Source organism: Limanda limanda, chromosome 8 (genome assembly GCF_963576545.1).
Source record: "Limanda limanda chromosome 8, fLimLim1.1, whole genome shotgun sequence".
In the NCBI taxonomy this organism is placed as follows: Eukaryota; Metazoa; Chordata; class Actinopteri; order Pleuronectiformes; family Pleuronectidae; genus Limanda; species Limanda limanda.
The window spans coordinates 8,410,871-8,433,657 of NC_083643.1; the positions used below are offsets into that span (position 1 = coordinate 8,410,871).

A 22,787-nucleotide genomic window follows, 5' to 3' on the forward strand; every position below is an offset into this window, starting at 1 on the left:
CTCAGACAGGTGACCATTGCTCAGTTAAGGTTTATCATCGTCTTTATTCCTTGATGTTAACGAAACCTGCAATAAACTCCATCTGCTGCCTCCCGAGTTCTCCTGTCACCAGAGAACGTCCATCATACTTATGCAAAAAAACATTTCTAGAGAAACCAAAACTTTTTCACATATTTACTTAATATTTACATAGCTACATCCCTTTTTTACTAATTTTCTAAATATTTCTACAGCAACAAAACCTTCATACACATGTTCTTAATATGTCTACAACTATGAAAACTTTGTCACACATTTATTAAATATATCTACAGCTACAAAAATGTTTTACAAGCACAAAATATGAGTGAGCCCAATTAAATCTAATATAATATAAAATATTGATACTTTACATTAATTATCTGTATTGCACTGATGTACTCACCAATACAATATTTATCAGTTCATAATATAAGAAAAATATCATGATCCTCACATTATCGGTAGGAACTATTTGAAGCGGACACAAGTTGGTGCTTGTTTCTGGAGGTGAATGGCATGGAACCTGTTGTCCGACACTTATTATGCGTCCGTGCGGAAACATGCTCCGACCATGCTGGGACTGATAACGCTAAACTCCAAACGTTCCCGTTACGTTAACACTTTATTGCTCGCGTTGAATCAGACTGGTGGACTCCGGAGTCTCTCCCACAGCTCCCAGTCCGACCAGCACATCCGGAGTTTCATACGAGAGAACACGGAGACATGTGGAGAGCAGAGTCTGACGCCGGAGATCCGACTGAGGCTCTTCACCCCGAGCTGCCGGTTCTGGAGGGAGAGACCCGAGCTGTGGCCCTTCCAGGATCCGTACTGGGCCATCTACTGGCCCGGGGGTCAGGCAGTCACCCGGTGAGAGGAGTTGGAGGGAAATCTGGAAATACAAGAGGCTAGGACACCACATTATATGGATTCCCATTTCCGCCGATGTGATGAAACAAATAAATAATGTCATAATAAAGTCTTAATTATGAGATACTAAGTCATAATAATGAGATACTAAGTCATAATTATGAGACGCTTAGTCATAATTATGAGATACAAATTTGTTTTTCCTCATGCCAGTGGCGGAAATGGGCATCCATAAAATTGTCTTTGTGTATTTAATAAAAGCTTTCTGCAGAAAGGATTGTAGTAGAAAATTAACTAAGCAAGGTGGAAAAAGTATTTTGTATTTGGACAGTAAGTGTTAAAGCCTTCTCAAGAGACTTTTATGACTTGTATTTACATACAAGAGATGTTTGATGACTTGAGCTGTTTTCTGGTGGGAACTGTTTATGACGTGAATACAGTGAGACCTTTTGTGACTTAATTACCCATCAAAGGAAGGAGTGTATCTCTTCTTATCACCTCAGGAAACACATGTGAATCAGCTGTTATGTTTAGTTTCCTGTCCTTCCCCCACCTATGGGAACCTGTCTTGATTGGATCAGAGAGACAGCCCTATCCCCTGCTATATAAGATCTGTGTATCTGACTGTTCTGCATCTTCACTCTGAGACCCTTGCGGTTTCCCTGTGTTGATCCTTTCTGCAGAAAGCCCCTTATTAAATACACCTAGATAACTTTGTTGTTTCCAGCCTCTTGTATCTCCAGATTTCCATCACAGGATCAACACAGGGAGTCCAAGGGATCCCAGGGTGAAGATGCAGGACAGTCAATTACAAAGATCTTATATAGGAGAACTAAGGCTGTCTCTCTCAGCCAATCCAGACTGGCTCTGTAGGCGCAGGGAGAGAGCTCTCTAAACACAGACAACTGATTTACATGTGTTTCCTTTGGAGATAAGCACACATACATTCAGTTCTTCGTAGACTAAACAAACAGTACAGAAGGGTCTTTTCGTTTTCAGGTTATACACAGTTCAGACCATTAAAACTGTCCAAGCCATAAAACATTTGGACATGGTCATAAAGTATTTAGAAAGGTTACATATGTATCTAGACATAGGCCATTAAGCATTTAAACAGGATACATATGTATCTTGACACAGATCATAAAAGTCACATCTCAACTATAACAGGTTTCAGCGACATTCAGTAATTTTTCCACTACAGGAGCTGATGGAGCGGTGCGACACGGAAAAGAAACAGACTCTGGGAATTTGAATGAGTTTATGCAAACAAACTAAACAGACCAGAATAACTGGAATATTAATAGAGAAGCTGCAAATATCAGTTCAAACGTCATGTCAGGTTGCACACAAAGGTTCTCATTGTGTTACAGGATGTGAGGTGTATAACCAGGGTGGAGCACACTCACATGATGTAGATAAGGAGTGGGAGTGGCAAGGTAACTCACGGTTCACGATACGTGGTCCACGAAAACGATATCATCACGATACAGAGATTCTGCCAAAATCGATATATTGTATATATTTATCCCACCCCCAATGCAGATAGCAGGAGGTTAAATAATGCGAGAGTCACAAAGATCATTTCAGAGAGATAAGTGTTTTCATTTTTCTGTACAACCCATCGGTAAATCCTGTTCATCACAATTTATTTTTCAAAAAATGGGTATTAGGCTGTAAAACACATATTTACATCAGACACATTGGTATTGCCTGTAATCAAGGAGACTTACGTGATGCCTGGTCTAAACTTTGCCTAAACTTTGAAATTTAATTGAATACAAACTTTTACTACTACCAAAAATATAACGGTTAGGGTGTGGACAAGTTATGACTGTTTGATCCAGGTACATACGTTTTGAACTGTGAAATACAAATATGAGTTTGTGGCAGATGTAGTGTAAATTCAGAGTGACTGTTCTCACTCTATTCAACCATGAAGGTGACACATCATGATTGTTCTGGCTGACGTAACCGCCCCCCCCCCCCTTGAGGTCATGACCTCTATTTTTTCTCCACCACACAGACGACCACTTGTCTGAACCAGCCAAAGGACCCATACAGGTTCATACATGTGAGACAGCTGCCACAAGACCATTAAGTGCTTTAAAAATAGGACAAAGAGTATTTCTGTGCCTCAGAGAGAGAAAGGGTCACACTCATGTTTTGCCTCGTCCCTGCAGGTATCTCTTGGACAACCCTGGACTGTGTCTGGGTAAGAAGGTCCTTGATGTGGGGAGCGGCTGTGGAGCCTCTTCCATCGCCGCAAAACTCTGTGGTGCTGCTCATGTAGTTGCTAATGACATTGACCCCGGTATGCATCAATATTTATTGTTCCAGTCAATACCTTTTTATTTACTTTTATAATGAGGACAAATGAATCCAGTTGCAAGTGAGATGAAAAAGTGAGGTGTCTGCCTCTCTGTGTGGTTTCCGCCCCCGACCAAAAATAACAGGGGGGGGGGGGCACATGCTATATGCATAAAGTTTATGTTGAACTATTCCCTAGATGGAAATATCTGCTATAACCATAAACTAAGTAGTTATTAAGTTAAATAATGAGTTATTAAGTAAATTTCATAACACTCGTCCCTGATTTGCATTATCAAATTCTATGGATTATTCCCTTGAAAAATGTCGTAAAAAATGAATATAAAGACTTCTAGATTTGTCACTTTGTTTGAAACCCCTGCAAAATTGTACAGGTTCTGTCCGGGCCATGTTTTACCCTTCCACCAAGTTCTCTTCTCATATTGTTGGAGATAAAAAGTCCAGCACTGGGCCAAACACTAGGTCTAGACCTATTTTCAAGCACGTATACTTTATTATTACTGGAGTCTCAATAGTTGGTCAAAAGAATTCACAGGAGATGATCACATAGTTTAAGGTGCTTTCAAAGGGTTTTTCTACAACAATATCTAGTATCTGAGATTTTATATCATTAAAACAAAGATTGTTGTTGCTCATAAAACAAAGCAGATGCAGAGTCCCATGAATTGTTAAAAGAAGAATAAGCTGCGCTACATATCCTTAATGTGTAGATTTCAGTTTATGCAGCCACTTATTCTGTTAATGTGATAATACTTAATACTTGACCAACTGATGACAATGAAGAACTAAATATGTCGGTTTGTGTGACAGTTGCAGCCGTTGCGTTCCACATGAACTGCGAGCTGAACGGCTTGGACCCGCCCATTTGCGCGACAGACAACATGATTGGTTCGGAACCAGAGGGCTTTGACCTGATCCTCCTGGGTGACATGTTCTACGACGAGGCCCTGGCCACCAGCCTTCACCGCTGGTTGAACCGGTGCATCAAAACCCACGGCACCCAGGTCCTGATCGGAGATCCCGGCAGAGCCCAGTTTGAGGAACACAGCATCCGTGGGCTCCTGCGTCAACTGGCTCAGTTTGAGCTGCCGGAGTCTGTCAGAGAAGAAAACTACGGACTGACCTGCAGCAGTGTTTGGTGCTACACTCCTGAAGTCTGAGGAGAACAGAGGATCTCCTGCACCCTCTTACATGAATGTAAAGAGTACGTCTGATATAAGCATCTGCAAAGCACTGTGGACACTTTGTGGTTCTAGTTTTTTAATATCCGGAATACTGTGTTGTATTCATATACTCAACATGACTGAGGAGAATCTTTATATGTGGATGTTAAAGGTATAATGATAAAAAATAAATACAAAAAACTAGTTAAAGTTGTTTATATAATTTGCACTTTTCCAAATGTAATAAATACTGATGAAACAGAGTTGAGGAATTTAAGAGTGTGTTGGCCTTTTCTGTGATCAAGCAGCAGTGAGGTTGGGACTCTTGTAACGGTTACCAGCCTAACTATTTTGTAACGGCCTATTTCAGCCTAGCACTTCCAAGGTCCTTAGCGTCCGTAGCCCTATCACCGATCGCAGAGTGTACAGAGTCAAAGTATTTAGCCCGTTTGCTCAGAGGTGGATTTATGGTTGGAGACGCTTTACAGGCGACAACCAAGAAGAGAGCATTTCTCAGGGTTGTCTAGGCAGGTTACCCTTAGGCTATGACTACACCGACAGATAAGCTATCACTCTAAAGGAGCGCAGGGTTGTTATACTGGGCTACTCCTCGCACAGTCCTAGGCTAGTAAGCGTCTTACTTACTAGTGTTTCACAATGTTCAATTCACCGCTTGGGGTGGAAGACTCCTAACTCCTTCCCATACCTCAAAAAGCAGTTAAGGTGACCACCTACCCGTGGATACTCACCCTTCAGGCAGACATCTCGGGTGTAGACGAGCGTGGGTCCCAAGTAGGCAACTGGCTAGAAAGTTTTGTGACTGTTACACAATGGGTTGCAGCAAATGTATTCCTAAATTTACAAGATACCGATTGTCCGATGCTAACAAACTCTTAAGTCGAGTTCTATCGCTTACGTGGTCATTGGGGCACTTAGTAAAGTGATTTCAAATGAAGTAAAGTCAGTTCCTCTGTGAGGTTCTGATTGTGAGTTTTCAAAGTCTTGTAAGATACAAAAGCATATGAGAGGCACCGATTGCGCAATGTGGCCTAAATAACACAGGGTTATATACTGTCTGATGTCGGATGTCATGACATAATGTGGTCTTGTGACTTCCTCAATGCTATACAATGTTTTTACAGGATGAAGGACAGTGTGCAAAGCAAAAGTTCAGGTCACCAGCGAGCTAGTTCAGGCAGCCCCTCATAGATGTTGAATGCAATAATTGTAAATCACTTTGGATAAAAGCGTTGGCCAAATCAGGTATCAGGTGGTCTATTTAAGCAGAGATACATTTTTCATCATCCCCTTTGCTCAGATTGCTGTTGCAGTATTTTTACCAGTTGCTTCAGCCCCTCCACAACCCCAGCATCCACCTATAGGCTCCAACGGGGGGTTACATGTCTTTGCTAATCACTTATATTTGCTAAGTGATTAAGTTGGAGCTCCAAACACTAAACCTGTTCTACTGCTTCAAATAAATGTTCGTACGCAAGTTGTCTGACTGAACTCCCTTAATGCGATACAATGGTTTTACAGGATGTAAGACACCGTGCAAAGCAACAGGCCAGGCCACATCCTGTGGTTACATGTATTTGCAAATATGCGTCACAAAGCTGCCTGTGGTTTTAAGAATCCAGGTAATGGAACATAGTTTCACACCTCATAGGCCTCATAGGCTCAGCCGCCTATGCAACACCCGTAACAGACACAGAGTATAAGAACACAAGCATGCAAAGAATAAATGTATACAGACAAAGGGCATGTACATGATTAAATGTCTTTATTCTGCATGGTGCGGTCTTGTGAAAGCATACGGTTGCAATCAGAAGTCGATTTTGCCGGGGCTTGACCTGTGCTTTCGGTCTTTGTTATCCCGTAGTTTAAGGCACAATCAGCTGTAACATAACTAACCTGCATTATAAAACTGCTGAACAGTTTTATCAGGTTATAACACCACACATTACACCACCAAATGGGTCTATTTACACAAATAATACAAACAACTGCAAAACAGAATAAAAAAGTTCGTTTAGATAAGATGTACAAAAAACATTACAAAAATGTAAAAATAAAACACAAATATCTTTGATGTAAAAAATATATAAATAACGTAAATGAAATATACATTTTACAGATACTCAAGTTACATTTGCAATCAATTTCTGTAAGGCATGCAAAATTCTCACTCAAATGAAAGACACTTATTATATAAACTATGACTTATGTGTGGCATGTGCAGTTGTAACTTGCTTGGTACTGTAAAGCAAATATACACGTACACAAAATGAAACATTTCACAAAAAAATAATTTCCCAGAGAAGATTTTTAATCTGTCTCTGTAGTAAACACAACTATTGCTTGTATATTATTACTTTGGATGGCTGCTCCTTCTGCATGTATTGCTATTGCAACTCGTGGAAGAGGCTGGAGGTCTGGGGAAGCGAGCTGAGGACAATGCTTCATCCCAGCATGTTGTCACCATGTTCCTATGCAGCAATGAAGTCATAATAATTAGGAAAAAGTTGCAGCCCACATAATATTAAAGAAATAAAAAAGATTGGCTGCATGTGTTACCTCTTGCTGCCGTGATAGCTTTACCAGGGTTTTTTCCTCCAGCAGAGTTACCTGGAAGAAAAGAAAAGTCAGAATTAGGCAAACAAAAGGATGCTGGAACATCTTTTATAGAAACAAAGCATTGGAGATTATATTAATCACACAAGTTACATAAAAGTGATGGTAAATATTTAGATTTCTTTTCTGGGACTAACACGTAAGGTGGAGCTGTCACTGGCAGTTGAGTCTAAAATGTTGTCAACAGAGTTTCCAGACTTGGGAGCTCTGGAGTGGGGTGGGCCGCAGGCATAAACGTAGCAACAGTGATGTATTTTAAAACTGAAAGGGAACAGTGTGGATAACGCCTAAAAGAGGTGTTCACTCCACATCACAAATGCCAACAGACTTGGGCAGCTCTGGTGATTACTGCAATGATATGCAAAACAATATTTAAAACACCAACGGCATTAAACCACAGTGCGTCAATTGTGTAACTTCAGCTCTAAATCACCAGTGTTCTACGACCAGTTATTTAACTTATGATGATCCAACTTGGCTGTACTACTGGAATTACCAATCCTCAATTGTAACCTTATATGCACAAAACACACCCAAACATGGGTGCACACACAGTTGGCACAACAAGTCCCTCACACTGATGAGCAGTTACTGGAAATGTGGCTTGCATGTGCACATGTCAGAACTGGCAGCAATGATGTTTATCAAAGAGTATAAAAGATGTAAATTCCTCATGCGAATCTTCTCCTGCAGTATGGGACAAATTATGTGTTTATGTGTGTTTGGTGTATTTGTGGGTGCTTTTGTTGGATTAACCTCTGCTCATATCGCCCACCCTCATGTCCTATTTGCCCACCTCCTCTTATCAGGGGATGGGTTTCTCCATCTCCTTTTCAGTTCAGACTGTTCACCTGGAGTCTGTCGGTCTCCCACTACTATTCCTTATGGGCCAATTTAGATGGTGTCAGAAGCAACCATGTTTGGTCTTGCCTCAGACACCATGCGTTCCTGGGGTTCCAGCGCCTATTTTGAATACATGTATACATTTGTAATACAAGGCCAGACTAAAGTTAGTGAGCGCATACCACGCAGAGTGAATGTTCAACATCAATAAGGGCTTTTCCAACACAGAGAGGAAAAGTTTGACTTGGGGTTTAAAATGTCCTATAATACTAATAATGATCATAATAACTTTATTTGTTTAGCACTTTTCATTACACCTAAAGTACAAAAACAACCAAGTAGTGATATCTTCACAAATTGCCAACATTGGAGAAACTCAATAGTGTTTAAATTATTATTTACCTGACACGTCAGCAGTTGTTTGCTTTGTCCCATTGGGTCCATCTGCAAAGCTGAAAGTGTCGGGTAACACACTGAACTTCAGGATGAAGTTCTCTCGACCAGGTGTGTGGGTATGGCTTCCGTCGGCACTTCTCTCCTTATCAGACGGTTTCAGGGTACCCACATCTGTCCTTCTACTGTCCTCTCCAAGTACGAGTCTGGTACACAGGAGTCGCCTCTTCTTACAATTCACGCTGCAGTCTGTATTTCCCTTTCTCTTCCTTTCATTGCAAACTGGCAGCTCTTTGGTTTTGGAGGGACAAGCTGTTTCGGCTTTCTTGAGATATGTCCGAGGTATAGTACCATGAAGTGTTTTCCGTTTTTTTCTGAGCTTAAGTGTAGTTGGTAGATAACTTCTCCTCCATTTTTCGTGAATCCATCCTTTGACAGAATATTCCTGTGGAACACTTGACTTTCTCTTCGAAGGATTGAGAGTCACAGAGACCATGTTTGGAGGTCTGTGTGATGCATGAGATCCTGTATATTCACCATCACTCTTTCTGCGTTTTGAGCCATATAGGACCAGTTGTACTGTTTTATCATTAGAGGCTAAAGGTTGACTCTCAGCAGCATCAACAGAAACGTTCCTATTTACACGTTTCTTTAAATTCTTCAATAATTGACACATATCTTCATCACTGTGCAACTTCCTCTTTCTGTCAACTGGTCCGGTTTGAGTTGGTTCTTCCACTTCCAAGGAGGACTCTGCTACATCTGTGGATGTCAGCGGAGCTTGAGGACAGCCCACCGCAGTGTCTGACATAGGACATACCTTCATGAATTCTCTCTTGCTGTTGTCTGAAGGGCTTGACTGATCTCTTCCTACTGATTTCAGCTGTTCTTGTACACATTTCTCATCAGAGTCTGACGTCCAAATACCATTATGACGGATTTGGTTTGGAATTTCACTTCCACTGCAAGAGACATCTTCAACTTCACTGTCACTTAAGACTAAAGGGCTTAACTGGCTATCATCTATGATGGATGGGGACATGTTCTGTTTTTCCTGAGCAGAATGTGAGCAAAGTCTCTTCTCATCTTTGATTAGGTCTCCAGTTTGGCTGATATCATTGCACAGATCAGTCGAACTGCATTTTACAACTTGACTGTCAATGTTCTCCTCAGCACTCATTTGATTGTCAGTTTCTATGGCAGAGTGGACATTGTCCAATCTGATGGCAGGTTGATTGTTATTTTGTACTTTCGTCTCCTTATCAAGTGTCTTTCCTGTCCAGTCTTTGTGATCCTGTTTTTCCTTGCACGCACATTTCAAAGAAGTGTCTTTCCCAAAAAACTTTTCTATCCACCCTGCAAGGCAGCAAAATTCATCTATTAAAGAGACTTCCTTCGTGCTCTCCAGTTTTGAGTCCGTCAATGTGTCTCCAACGTCAGGTAGCTCATTCTCCACAGAGCTTTTCGTGACACTCTGTCCAAAGTCAGGCACATCATCCTCAACAGAGCGTTTCATGACATTCTCTGGCTGACTCTGAGTGACTATACTTTGTGGCAGCTTACTTTGCAAATGCTCAAAGATAACTTTAGCTTCTTCTGGGGACAAAACTTGTATCTCAAACGAGTAATGTTGGTCATTGGAATTAGCACTGTCTGGGTCTATGTCATTGGGTGAAGAAATTTGACTTGTAATTTCAACAGTGGGGGCTTGTTTTTCTTCACCTTGGTCAACAGATCTGAGCTCTGTTTGAGAGAAGGCGTCGTTGGACTCAAAAATGTTGCTTGTGGCCACAAATTCATCTAATTGGCTGTCACTCTCAGGTGTGCTAACATGAGGCCTTAAATTCCGGGAGAAGCCAAACTCTTTGTCAATGTCATCTACCTGCTCATTGACATTCAACCATGATGATTGGTAGGGCGGCTCTGAATATATTTCATTATGTTGGAGGAAATGGTACTTTTCGGGTTGCCTCGATAAGCTTGCTTTTACTTGTGATAGAATGACAGAGTCGTTAGTCACATGTTCACAGCAGAATGTTGTAACATCATCCATTAAAGTTTTGTACCAGCCTGACTTGAGCTTATTCTTGAAAAGGTCAAACTTGCCCGTCCAAAATATTCTCATTATGTCTTGCACAGAATCCAACTTATTCGAGTGTCGTGTCTGGGATTTTTCAGAATCCATTGTAAAATTAATTAATTTGGCAATAGTCCACTGAGTTGTTGGGATGGAGGACAGGTCCAAATCACAGGTATTTTGATCAATTGGCACCTCAGCTTTGTTCATATCACGATGTTGGCTTTCTAGCCCCTCAGAGGTAACAGACTGTTGAACAGCAAGTGCTACACTCTGGTCGCTAGATAGTTCAGATCCTTGTTCATGTGCATATGACTGGTTTTGTGTCTTGTCTTGAGGTCCATCTTGTAGGTGTTTATTCAATCCTTCACTCAAATTTATAGCTTGACTGTTTATTGCTACAGGTGGAGAAGTACATATTTTTAAAGTGTTGTGTAAAGAGGAATATTTTGCAGTGCACTCTTCCAATTGATTAATTGGGTTTGAAGAGTTTTGCTTGTTGACAACCATGTAGTTTTCTTGTAACAGTGGTTGCACAACAGCAACAGCTCTCGTGCGACTGGGAGACGATTGGATGGGGCTGTCCATTTTTCCAACTGAACAGAGCATTTCCTGATTGTTTTTTACAGACAACTGGGTCTCGGTTCTCTGTAGCAAAATGCCCTCAGGCAGCTGCATAACCTGAGATACTACACTTGAAGATTCAACTGCATTTCCCGTAGAGATACTGTTATTTTTTGGAAAAGATGCATTCCTCTCCCTATTTCCATCCGTAATTCCATCTTCTGTTGTGACACAGTAGACATTTGGTGCAGTAATGTGTTGTGTTGTTGACAAAACACTCTGAGGCAAACATTGTGTAGCAATGAGCTGTAGGCGCTGGGTGGCATTTGAGTTAGATCTGTCTCCAGCTGATGCCCCAAGTTGCATTGTTTGATGACACTCCATCAGTCCGACCCCGCTGACCTGACTTGACGGTGCGATGAGCCGCCACGTGGATGGTGAATTAGTATTCACTGGATGATGACCAACTGCGTCAGCTTGGTACGATTTACGAAGAGCCTCAGCAATTCGTGAGATTATCATATCTTCCTTTTTTTGATTGGTCATTTGTTGTTGAGCATCAGCAGTAGGTTTTAGGGGCAGCTCATTACTTTTAATGGTGTTGCAAGTTGGCCTGCAAGTGGCCTCTCTTGCATTGTTAGGTGTTGAGTTGAGTTGAGCAGTGTATTGTTGAGTTGTCTGACTCATGCTGGAATAACCCCAAATCTGTCCCCTTGGTGGGGGATTTGTTGTAATGCTGTTGTGTGCGCGAGACTCAGAGATTGCTTTACTGTAGTTTGGCGGGTTGCTAGTGGGAAATCTATGCTGAGAGACATTTTGTTGGTAATTCTGGTTGTTAGCAGCTGGTCTTGTTAACTGTATTGTGCTGGTACAAACTGTCTGTTTACACGGAACGAAGGCAGCTGCTCTAATGTACGTAGGGCAAGGATTATCTAGCTTGCCATTTACCAATTGAAAACTTTTCTGGACCCCATGATTGTGTACATCTTGTGTCCTTATTGATTGGTTACCATGAAAAGTAACTGGTTGGAACAAATATGCAGTTGTGTTTTGCTGAGAGTGTGTAGTGTTCATTTTGGGTGGAGTCTGCATCTTTGAATTCTGAGCAGGTTTCTGATAAGTTATAGCAGGGAGTTCTTCTAGTATACCTGTCAAGTGGGGGAATTTTTTATATAAAACATAATTGTGATCATTCCTCCCGGCTGTTGACTGGGAGGAACTTGCCTGACGAGGAGCTGCTGAGGTTTGCCAATTTGCCATCTGACTGTTAGGCTGAGTTCCATCTCGAAAGGGTACATGGCCATTTTGTGGTGGCTGTATTCTTGGGTCCACTGTCATGTACTGACAAGAGATATTTGCTGTCCCAGGTTGCTGATTTCTCATTATGTTGTAAGCAGGTGGAGTAGCAGCATGTCCAGTTTGGGAGGGTTGTCCAACTGGTTGGTATGGTCCATTCATCTGTGTAGAATAATACATGTTTGTCCTCTGCTATGCCTTGTAGTAGGTCCACATGGCAACTTTCCTAAAAGAGGGAGACAAATTAACAGTTGTAAATAGGGCTGGACAATTCATTGCATTTGGGATAAAATCGCGATATAACAAACCGCAATTTTCTAATCGCAAAGTGCGCGATTATAACGTGCGAACGAGAGTAGCGCACCGGGCTGCTGTCCTCACCCGAATGCCGCGGGACAACAAAACTCCGCTGATCCAGAACATAGCGAAGCAGGCCGGCGTCACCTACTTGGCGGACACACGCAGCGAGCTCATCTCGCTGGTGACCGCGGTGCGGGCGACGGACCTGAATATCGCTCCCCGGAAAAGCAAGCCGAGCTCCGGGGCGGCAGGGCTCCCGAGCCACCCCGTCACCTACATGCACTTCTGCGAGACGGAGGTGCTCAGCATGGGGGTGTTCCTGCTGAGGCCATCTGCGCGTCCTTGTATTCCGTCAACGACGGGTTATAAAAGTGGTCATACCTTCGGACCTCTTCTGCAAAACGCTCTTCTATTTGGTCCATATTCGTTCTTCTAAGTCTTCTATGGTTTCTGCTGATATTATGGGGCATGAAACCGGAAATGCGACTCCAGAAAGGATGTAGTTAGCAGACTAATCACAGCCTTGCGATCTGCGTGAGGCTTGCGTAGCTTTGTCGTAGTTACAAAAATTGGGCGACACACACTAACGGACGATAATGATTGTAATATCTTTTTTTAGTATCATTTCAATGTATTATTGTCACTTTTTTCACAACATTAAAACAAAAGATGCGATGTCGCGCCCCCTGACACCCCGGGCAAAACTGTCTCGTCTGTTTACATCGATGACTACTGACGATATGTCAGGTTTCCGCGACAACTACTGATGATGCAATGGCTTCTTGAAGTGCTGTCCCAATTCGTGGGGGGAGATTCCAACCTCTGCCCCTTCTGAGTTTCAAGGGGCATGATAACCCTCGCAAACAAGGGGTGAAATAGGATTGAAAAAGGAACGGAAAATTTCTGGTTCAGGGTGCCTAAACTACGGCCCGCGGGCCATCTGTGGCCCGCTATCCTTTTTTAATTGGCCCGCATCAACAACACCTGGTAGCTATCTAGCCTCCTATGGTTTAAGTAGACAATGTCTTCAATAGGAGGCCCACCTATTCCAAAGGTTTATTGGTCCTATTAGCGCATTGTGCCAATGATTTATCGGAAGTGTTAAGTTAGTTAGCATTAGGGGTGGGAATTGGCAAAAATGTGACGATTCGATAGTATTGCGATATTTGGGCCACGATTCAATATTGTTGCGATCCTTAACGTATTGCGATTCGATTCTGCGATATACTGCAATTCAAGTCCCCCATATTATACAAAGGCATTACAATAAATGAGGAAAGTAAGACTGCTCAACTCACTTCAAATGTCACATTTAATTCTGTGAACAACATTGTCTTCCACACATTAACTGAAGTGCAAAAACTAAGAAAGGGTAGTGCAAAAACTTTGATTTTTAACTTTCAGGACACAGGACCTTTGTAATTATTAGGGCTGAACGATTAATTGCATTTGCGATAAAATCGCGATATGATAAAACGCGATTTCCTAATAGCAACGTTCGCGATTATAACGTGCAAACGAGAGTAGAGCACCGGGCTGCTGTCCTCACACGCAGACAAAATGCCGCGAGGCGGGACAACAAAACTCCCCTGCTCCAGTAGACAGCGAAGCAGGCCTGCGTCACCGACAGGGGCCTCAAGTCTTCGCCGTGGCGGAAACATAGAACGAGCTCATCTTGCTGGTGATCGCGGTGCCGGCGGTGGACCTGAAAATCGCTCCCGGAAAAGCAAGCCGAGCTCCGGGACGGCGAGCCGAGCTCCGGGTGGCAGGGCTCCAGAGCCCCCCCCCCGTCAGCTACACGAACATCTGTGAGACGGAGGTGCACATCATGGGGGTGTTCCTGCTGAGGCCCGGCGCCTCCGTACTGCTACACGACCACCGGGACATGAACGGGATGTGCCAGGTCTTTACACCGCCTCATGTCGGCTGTGTTTTGGCTCAAAAATACAGTGCTACTGTATCGATATAATTGCGTGCGCAAAATATCGCGATAATGAACAGAATCGATTTTTTTCCCCCACCACTAGTAGGCATCCACCGCTTGTCGCTTTGAGGTAGGCAGAAACCCACGAGCAGGTAAGCAAGAGCATGTGCCGGAGCTAAAGGCTCTTATATACTACTACGTGTCCGTTTCTCGGAGAGGTCTCAGCGTGGGGGAAAGAGTCTTTTTGATTTTTACTTCTCCGACACTCTACGTCGGAAAAAATTCCTCGCCAAACCCATAGGTGGCGCAACGGAAGACGAGCTCAGAGAAGCCTACCCCATTTGGGAAGAAGAAGTCCACGTGTCTCTGTTTACATCTGTTAGCTTGCGTCCCACACACTGAACCATGGCAACTAACAGAACTAAATAAAGTGACACCCAGCGGGTCAAGATGCTGCTGTTATCGTTTCTTAGCGCAGCGGTTCCCCGGTCTTGTTTCCGAACTGTGTTGCTGATTCCACAGCTTGAATCTGCTTGAGGCTACATGTAGCTAGCTAGCTCCCCTCCCAGCTAGCTTCAAGCCCAGCTTCCACACACAGTCAGCAGGGACTCCCGACACTAACTACTACTATCCAGTGTTTGCTTCTAACCTGGCGGTATTATAGAAACAGTGTCATGATAGAAGTGGAATTAAAGTCGTGACGGCGGGGTTATGCACTGTTACCACCGCAGTTAGCATGGTGGCTAGCCTAGCCCGCTAGCCTAGCCTGCTAGCGCCGTTTTGAAAGCTCGTTCTAACCGTCTGTGACCGTGCACACATGTCGTCAGTGCTCGAACGAGCCACCGTCAGCCGGACAACTCCCCTGGCTTAACACACACGTCACATTAATCGTAGAATCGTAGTTGTGTATGTATTTATTGTGAATCAGGAAGTTACAGGTCCGGAAATTACGTCGAACAGAAATTACGTCGTACGGAAATGACGACATTCGGAAATGATGTCGTTCGCGGACCAATCACAGCCAAGAGATGTCCGCGGGCTCTCCGACACAACACGGAGAAGTTAGAAAAATCAGACCTGTACGAAAAGCTGTCCGAAGCACTCGGAGAGGGCGTTTCACGACGGATAGGGCGGTCTTATCTATCCGTTTTACAAAATACGCTCAAGCATAAATTGGCCTTAAGACTTGACTCGTGAGTCTGTGGTAGGCGGCCGCAGCCTTCAGAGACAGCTGTATTTATACTGTGCTGCTTAAACTGGTAACGATAAGGCATTGTGAAATTAAAAGGAAAAATAATATAAGAAAGCTCAATATAAGAACTCGATTGCAAATTAATGCATTTAATCATTCCTTTGTCAGACAATTTCTTGTCGGAGCTGCTTTGGAGATTTTCCTCCTTTAGTTTTCGGTCTTTTCAGCTTAGTTTTTTATTCACATGAGCGAAGAAGTAACTGTCTGTCATACCATAAATAGGAAAGGTCCTGAATAAAACCCACTAAATTGAATAAAAGTAAAGTTACAAAGCAAATAAAATAGTTCGATATAATCCTGTTCTTCCAACAATGACCCAAATCTGGTCAAACATTATACTAGCTAATCTACGCTGGCCCAAAAAGAGGAGTGTACAGCAAGAAGAGAATTTTTTGCTCCCCCTCGGTTTCCGACAAGCTCCAAAGCAGGGGCTGACGGATTGACACACACATTATATAGAGAGCAGTGTTTCCCCTACCATTCTATTAGGCACCTCCCTCCCCCCTGGAAGGTCAAGTTAATTATTTATTTTATTTTATATTTTTTAATATAGCGCCAGATCTCTACATAAATCCTTTTAAGGTTACATTTCCTATAAAACAGGTCTAAAGCTTGCATTTCTGTCTCGACATGGTCGCTATTTTTGTTTTCTCCTCTGCTATCTGTATCGCGCACGGCGGAGTTCCAACCAAATGCGCGTACACACTAGTGTTGTCACGATACCAAAATTATGACTTCGATACTATACCTGCCAAAATATCAGGATACTCGATACTTTCGATACGATACCACAAATACGATACAATACCACAAATACGATATGATACTGGTATATTTATTTATGATAGTAATAAATAAAACATCTGTAGGGTTCCCTTTTTTACCAGCTTGTTCCTGCCCAGCTTTTTGAACACTTAACAAATGGCATTCATATTAGTATTAGCCTACAGAAAGACCCCTGGCTCCGGAGAAACAACGACTTGTTTTAGTGTTCCACCGTGAAAGAGATGCGGACGTCAAAGCATTAGTTCTCGCATCCCCCCCCCCCCCCCTCCGGTTTGCGCGCTCCACCTGTTATGTCTCCGCCCGGTCGCGCCACACAGTTTGAGAGAGAATCACTTTCTACAAGCCGAGGACGGTCGGCCATGTCTCAGTGAGAGGGAGCATCCATCTGAAAACATGCCGCATGAACCACCTGAGAAGCAGTTAAAAATAATCGCGTTTTTTAAACGCTCCCAGGTGGATGATGGTAACACCCACTCTCCTGCAAGTAGCAGCCGGAAGAGCTCTCCTGCTCCGGGTCCAAGTACAGAGAAGAGCCTGAGTGTTGCACGCCCTGCCCCAGACAAGAATCTGTTCAGTCACCACCGGATGACAGGTTCTGACCCAGCTTGGCTGTCCCCCTGGTTGTGCAAGACTGATCTTGGTAAGTATTACACAGGACGCCGAAGTGCCGCGCCGCGCTATTCTCCAGCACGCAGGTGTCCACACAGGACGCGCATTTCTCAGCGCCGGTCAGCCCACGATTCTGCTTTCTCCACTTGTTGTATTTTACTGTGAACGCACCTCGCCTCGCAACCTCAACCCTTATTAACCCCGCTGTTTCACTTCCTTGTTTCACTGTTTAATCTATTTTCATCGGACCATTGTGCAAAACCAGCAAATCTGACGTGAAAAGATTTTTATTATAGACGGAAGTTTCAAAACGGTAACTTAACACAAGCGAGGTTTATGGCAAAGTGCTCTATTCTAACTAGTCCTGTTTGATTGCTGTGGTAACAGTGATTTCAGGTGGTAGAGAAGTCGTTATGGTAAGATTGCTAATAGGATCTCGACTTTTGTCTTCTTTCACTTTATGCGCATGCTCCATGACGTCTTTACGGCGATTTCAACCACTCCGCTCCAGCGTTTCCGTGTTTTCGTGACAGGGCTTCGTGTGGCGCGATAAACATAATTACCAAAAATGTTTCTGGATTCCGGCAATCCAGATTACGTATGGAAGTCAGTAAATACATACATCACATACATAAATAAATAGATGGCCTCATAGATAGATAGATAGATATAAATTACGGTTCATGGAGAATGAATAGGGGATTATTTCAGTTCTCTTTTTGGTTTTAGGAATGTTCTGTCGAACATGTAGACAGCATAAACAGGCAGTTGTAAGAGGAAACCAGACCCGGTCATTTATAGAGTCTCCCTGCCAGTCCTACAGCGAGGACAAACTGGACAAACACATGATGTCTGAGCATCACAGAATAGCCTGTCAGCGCCGGTCAGAAATCCAATGTACGGTTCAAAATCATTAAAAGAAACACATTAACATCATGATCCCTTTAAGTTTTTGTGTCCGTGCCCCCCCCCCCCCCCCCCCCCCACACACACACACACAAAGCTGTAAACCTAGGGGAAACACTGCCACACATTATTTAGAGAGGTTGCACATGGCCCGAGGCAAAACAGCGTCCCACATCCCATGGTTTAGGACATGCCTGCTTCGTGCCTAAAGATGGGGTCCCCAGGTCAGAGATCATTCCCTAGGGGTAGAGAACGAGCGAGGAACACATGGAGGAATTTCTGAGAATCCCCATGCTTAAACATCTGAAAAAGATATGGAAACATGGCAAATTCCATCTATAAGTAAGTAACCTGTAATGGAATGGAATCTGTTGCCAATGCAGATAAGAGAAGTAAACTTTTACTGCTCAGCTGAAGAAACGGGGGGGGTTAGATCAGAGAGCACAGCTGACCTCAATCCTCAATCTCAAACCTCGATAGTTTTAAGAAGCAAATCAAGACCAGTTTCATGAACCTGCTTTTATTTCTCATCCTCCATTTTTAAACAGCAGCTGTTTTTATTCAATTTGTTTTGTAATTCTTTTTGTTCCTTTAACTAAGTCTTTGTTTTATTGCCAACGTGTTCTTGTTGATTTCTTTGAGTTTATTGCAAAGCACTTTGAGCTGAATTTCATGCATGAAAGCTGCTGTATAAATAACATAATGAAAATGTGATATGATTCATATTCATTGTCAGACATTAGGCATCCCGAGGAGTTGAGCTCTGCAGACTCGTACTAAAACGAGGCAGACGCTGGTTGGGTCGTCATGTGAAAATGTGAAATATAACTTAGTCACGCACGCCCGCACACACACATGCACTCCATATCGTTAACGTTGTCACACTGCACCTTTGAATGTATATAGTTTTGTGTTGCCTTGGACTATAACTTGCTTTTATTTTAATTGAATTATTGGCCTGCTGCCTCTCGTCCCGCACCTTCCATTGTGCTGCGGACCAGGAGGACACCAGGTGGACACAAGGAGAACATCAGGAGAACACCAGGAGAACACCAGGTTCACTCGTGCCAAATCAGACGTGGAAACACAAAGCTTGCGAACTTACTTTTTCTCTCGACGAGCTCCTCCTTCATCCGGAGTCCGAGAACATTTGCTCTCCTCGGGTTTACGATCCTTCCTCCATGTTTACATCCGCTGTGATTCAGAAGTTCAGAGCCCACGTTCCACACGTTGTTCTGAGAAGAAACAGACGAAGAGAAGGTCCTGTCTCACTGCGCAATCCTCTGTCCTCCTCTCCTCAGTGCTCGTCTCCTCAGTGCTCCACTCCTTAATCCTTCTGTCCTCTGCTTCTCTGTCCTCCTATCTGCAGTCCTCTTCTCTTCTGTCCTCTTCTCCTCTGTTCTCCTCTCCACAGTGCACCACTCCTCTGTCCTCCTCTGCTCAGTGCTCCACTCCTTAATCCTTCTCTCCTCTGCTCCTCTGCTCCTCTCTCCTCTGTCTTTACTCCTATCTTCAGTCCACTTCTCCTCAGCCCTCCTCTCTACTGCTCTGCTTTGGTGTAATGTGTGACGTCACCTGCAGGAGGATAGCCTGCACGTGAGCGCCCCGCCCATCGGGTCTCGCCACATGTCTCACCCTTTATATATACAGTCTATGGTCTCACCACATGTTCCTCCTCAAGGATCGTGGTGACACCTCCGTTTGATCCTTTGAGCAAAGCAACAAGTGTCAGAAGGGAACTACACAGATGACTCCTGCCTGCAGCTGCACAGGGCTTGTCGTGTATTACAGGGATCCACAGGCCTCTCCGTGAACTTTTATTCTTCAAATTATCTTTATATATATATATATATATGTATGCAACATCATTTTCACTGGTCGTGATTGCATTGTGTAAGAATTGTTATTCTAGACAGCTCTGTGCATGTTGTCTATGTGAAGGTGCAGCCTGTGGGGCAGCGATTGTAAAGCTGCACTTTTAGATTTACATTTGAATTGAACGTTTAGATTTCACATTTAAATTTTAAGTGTAAAATTAACATTTCCAATTCCCATTTGATTTAAAATTTAGATTCAACGTTTAGATTTACCGTTGACATTTGAGATTTAGATTTAACATTTAGATTCAGATCAAAGATTTTATATTTCGATTTCCAGTTTAACGCCAGGACTTTTAAAATTTTGAATAAACATTTAGATTGGGTATCTACCATTGAATATTTAGTTTGAAATTTTATGTTTAGATTTCACATTGACTTTATTTCTGTTGGGATTTTAAAATCTATGTTTGTCTGTGTGTGTGTGTCTGTGAATATGGCATTATGACTGAACTCTAAACAAATGAAGGAGGGTGGGGGCAGGAGCAGTTTGGGCCAGATATATGGCCTTCACACAAACAACTTATAATAACCGTTGCTGCTTGGTGCTGTGGTGTATTCAGCTAACTTAAATCATCGATGTTTTGACATGGGGATAAATCATAATGACATCTTTACAGCTAGGGGCACCCTTGTTCCTGGTTTCTCAGACTTCCTAATTATTATTCCATTTGTTACTCTTCACTCTCTCCCTCAGGGGAGGCTCTTTGACCTGTTGATGGAGGGGCTTGCATTCCTAGGTATGAAGCATGTCTTTACTAGCCTGGGTGCCAGACGAACTTAGCCGCGCCCACAACATTTTTTGGTCGGGAAGTTAGGTCTGTTGAGTCGCTCCATTGGGGAGAAATTATGCTCCGAACAGAAGCTGTTCGGACCAATCACATTGTCAGGGCGGGCTTTATACGATGATGGACAGATGATCAACCATAGATATGTGATCAGCAGTTACGTTATCAACTACGTCATCAAACAGCGCTTGGGTTGACTTCCACAAACATGCCTGCCGCTGGAGAGCTGAGATGTGTAGATGCTGCCATTGAGTCTGCTTTAGAAGACATCGATAGCGCATTAATTTTGAAAGAGGAATAGAGAAACGCGATCGAGGCATGGCGATGCAACTCGGCGTGCACGACGAGGTGGACATTATTTTTTCATTGATAAAACTATTGCATGTTCGCTATGTGACAGGAGGTTTCCCTGAACGAGGTTTCCCTGAACGCAGCACAGCAACGATGTTAGCAGCTGGAGGAAGAAGCCCGGAGCTAGCCTCCGCTGCTCGGCTTCATGTCCGCACACGGACCGTCAGTTCATGGGGAAGGGAACCTGGACAGACCCGGGTCTGGGTGAGGAGTTCCGAAAGTGAGGGCATGACAACAACCGGACTGAGAGGTTGAGAGCCGTCAAATCGAGCTAGCTCTCAGTGGCTAGCTGCTCCTTCAGCGGGGCTTAGGAGTACAGCAGCGCTTATTTACAAGTGTAACCATTGAACTGATTCCGAAGTGCCACAAGAGTTGTTCATCTTGTAATAAAGAACTCAATGAGGAAATACGCTGTGTTGTTTTTTTATGGTAAGAGAAAGTCTTGACTGTCTGACTTAGTAAATAACTCACAATGTCGCTAAACATACGTCACATACTACGTTGCTCTGATTGGTTGTAGGTCTATCCAATTGAACGAAGAGGCATTTTTTTTACTGGTTCGGTTGAAACACGCCCCATAATCACAGCCCAATGGAGCGGTCTCACACTCATATTCTGACTAGAATTGAGTATGACAACGTCAGGCTTTGTCTTTACCATAGACTGTAAATAAATGGACGGAGGATCATTGACGTCCCCCGTTAGTTTCTGCAGAATGAAAATGAGGCTAGTAGCCTAGAAGGGGTTCACCCGGCGCCATCTTGACGGTGCTGACTCCTCCTAGTTTCTTGGCTAACCAATAAATGGGCAAAGAGCAGGAGCGCATGAAGACTGACGCGCCCTCAGAGCTCAATGTTTCCTGGTTAACTCAGGCTAAGGAGCTAGGCTACCCGCTGCTGCTAACTGGCTAGCGCTGCACTGTTGCTGCTACTAGAGAAAGAACTATTGCTTTATCTATCATCATAATCATATGCTTACATGCCTCAAGTGGCTTTTATTATGTAATTGTTATAGTTACCGCTTATTTAACACGTCTAATGAACAGATTGAAGCAAGTTAACTACATTACTACAGAGTTGTGTGTTTGGTTGTGACTTGATTTTTTATTTTAATAAGTTAATATCAATACGCTACAAGTGTAAGTTGCATGTGATAGTAACTATATGTTTCACAAATGCTCTGATACAGGCTGGTATAACCACCATTACTATTGCCACCTCGTTTATTTAGCCTGTAATGGAATTTTAGAGTGAATTAGACAGTTGTGATATGATCAAAATCTCCACACACCAGTGTTGTAAACAGTTCTCATATTAATTATTTAATTATGTTTTCACAGAGAGAAGTGGAGAGACTTGATGTGGACTGTTATCAACAGCTCTGTGGGAGATTAACACTACCTACATGCAAACCCCACGAGGGAAAGTTCAACAACGTCTTTTCTGTGTAGATAAGTTCATTCCACATCCTGTATGTGTGTGTGTTAATGCAGGGGATATGAGCACGCAAGCAAATGACATTTGATATAATCACAACAATTGAACCAAACCGTTTGGGATAAAACGCAACACGCAACATATCTGTGATATTCTTTTTTGTGTGCTGAGCATTTGATATACAGCCCATGGTGCAAAGGTAGTTACAACATGAAACTGAATTTGCTTTATTACTACTCCTATGTGTGTGGTTGATATACTAGTTTGACTGATAAACTTACCTGCAGTTTTTCATTCATTGCATGTTGGTTACTTTAGAAGTCTTTTAAGGAAGAGACAACAATTTTTTTCTTTCTAAAAACAGTCACA

The 22,787-nt window shown here is 43.1% G+C and overlaps 2 protein-coding genes across 2 annotated transcripts; one reads left to right on the forward strand and one right to left on the reverse strand.

The window, feature by feature from the left end:
* The first annotated feature begins 582 nt into the window (after positions 1-582).
* Positions 583-4,392, forward strand: etfbkmt (electron transfer flavoprotein subunit beta lysine methyltransferase). The gene is made up of 3 exons (XM_061076728.1): positions 583-888; positions 3,072-3,202; positions 4,030-4,392. Exons 1-3 carry the CDS (start codon positions 593-595, stop codon positions 4,377-4,379), a joined length of 777 nt encoding a protein of 258 aa, XP_060932711.1. The 5' UTR covers positions 583-592; the 3' UTR covers positions 4,380-4,392.
* A 1,756-nt stretch (positions 4,393-6,148) lies between these two features.
* On the reverse strand, positions 6,149-19,499 carry si:ch211-106e7.2 (uncharacterized). The gene is made up of 4 exons (XM_061076139.1): positions 19,072-19,499; positions 8,262-12,415; positions 6,960-7,010; positions 6,149-6,871 (listed from the first exon to the last, which is right to left on the reverse strand). The coding sequence occupies exons 2-4, from the start codon at positions 12,367-12,369 to the stop codon at positions 6,861-6,863; spliced, it is 4,170 nt and encodes a 1,389-aa protein (XP_060932122.1). The 5' UTR covers positions 12,370-12,415; positions 19,072-19,499; the 3' UTR covers positions 6,149-6,860.
* Positions 19,500-22,787: the final 3,288 nt, after the last annotated feature.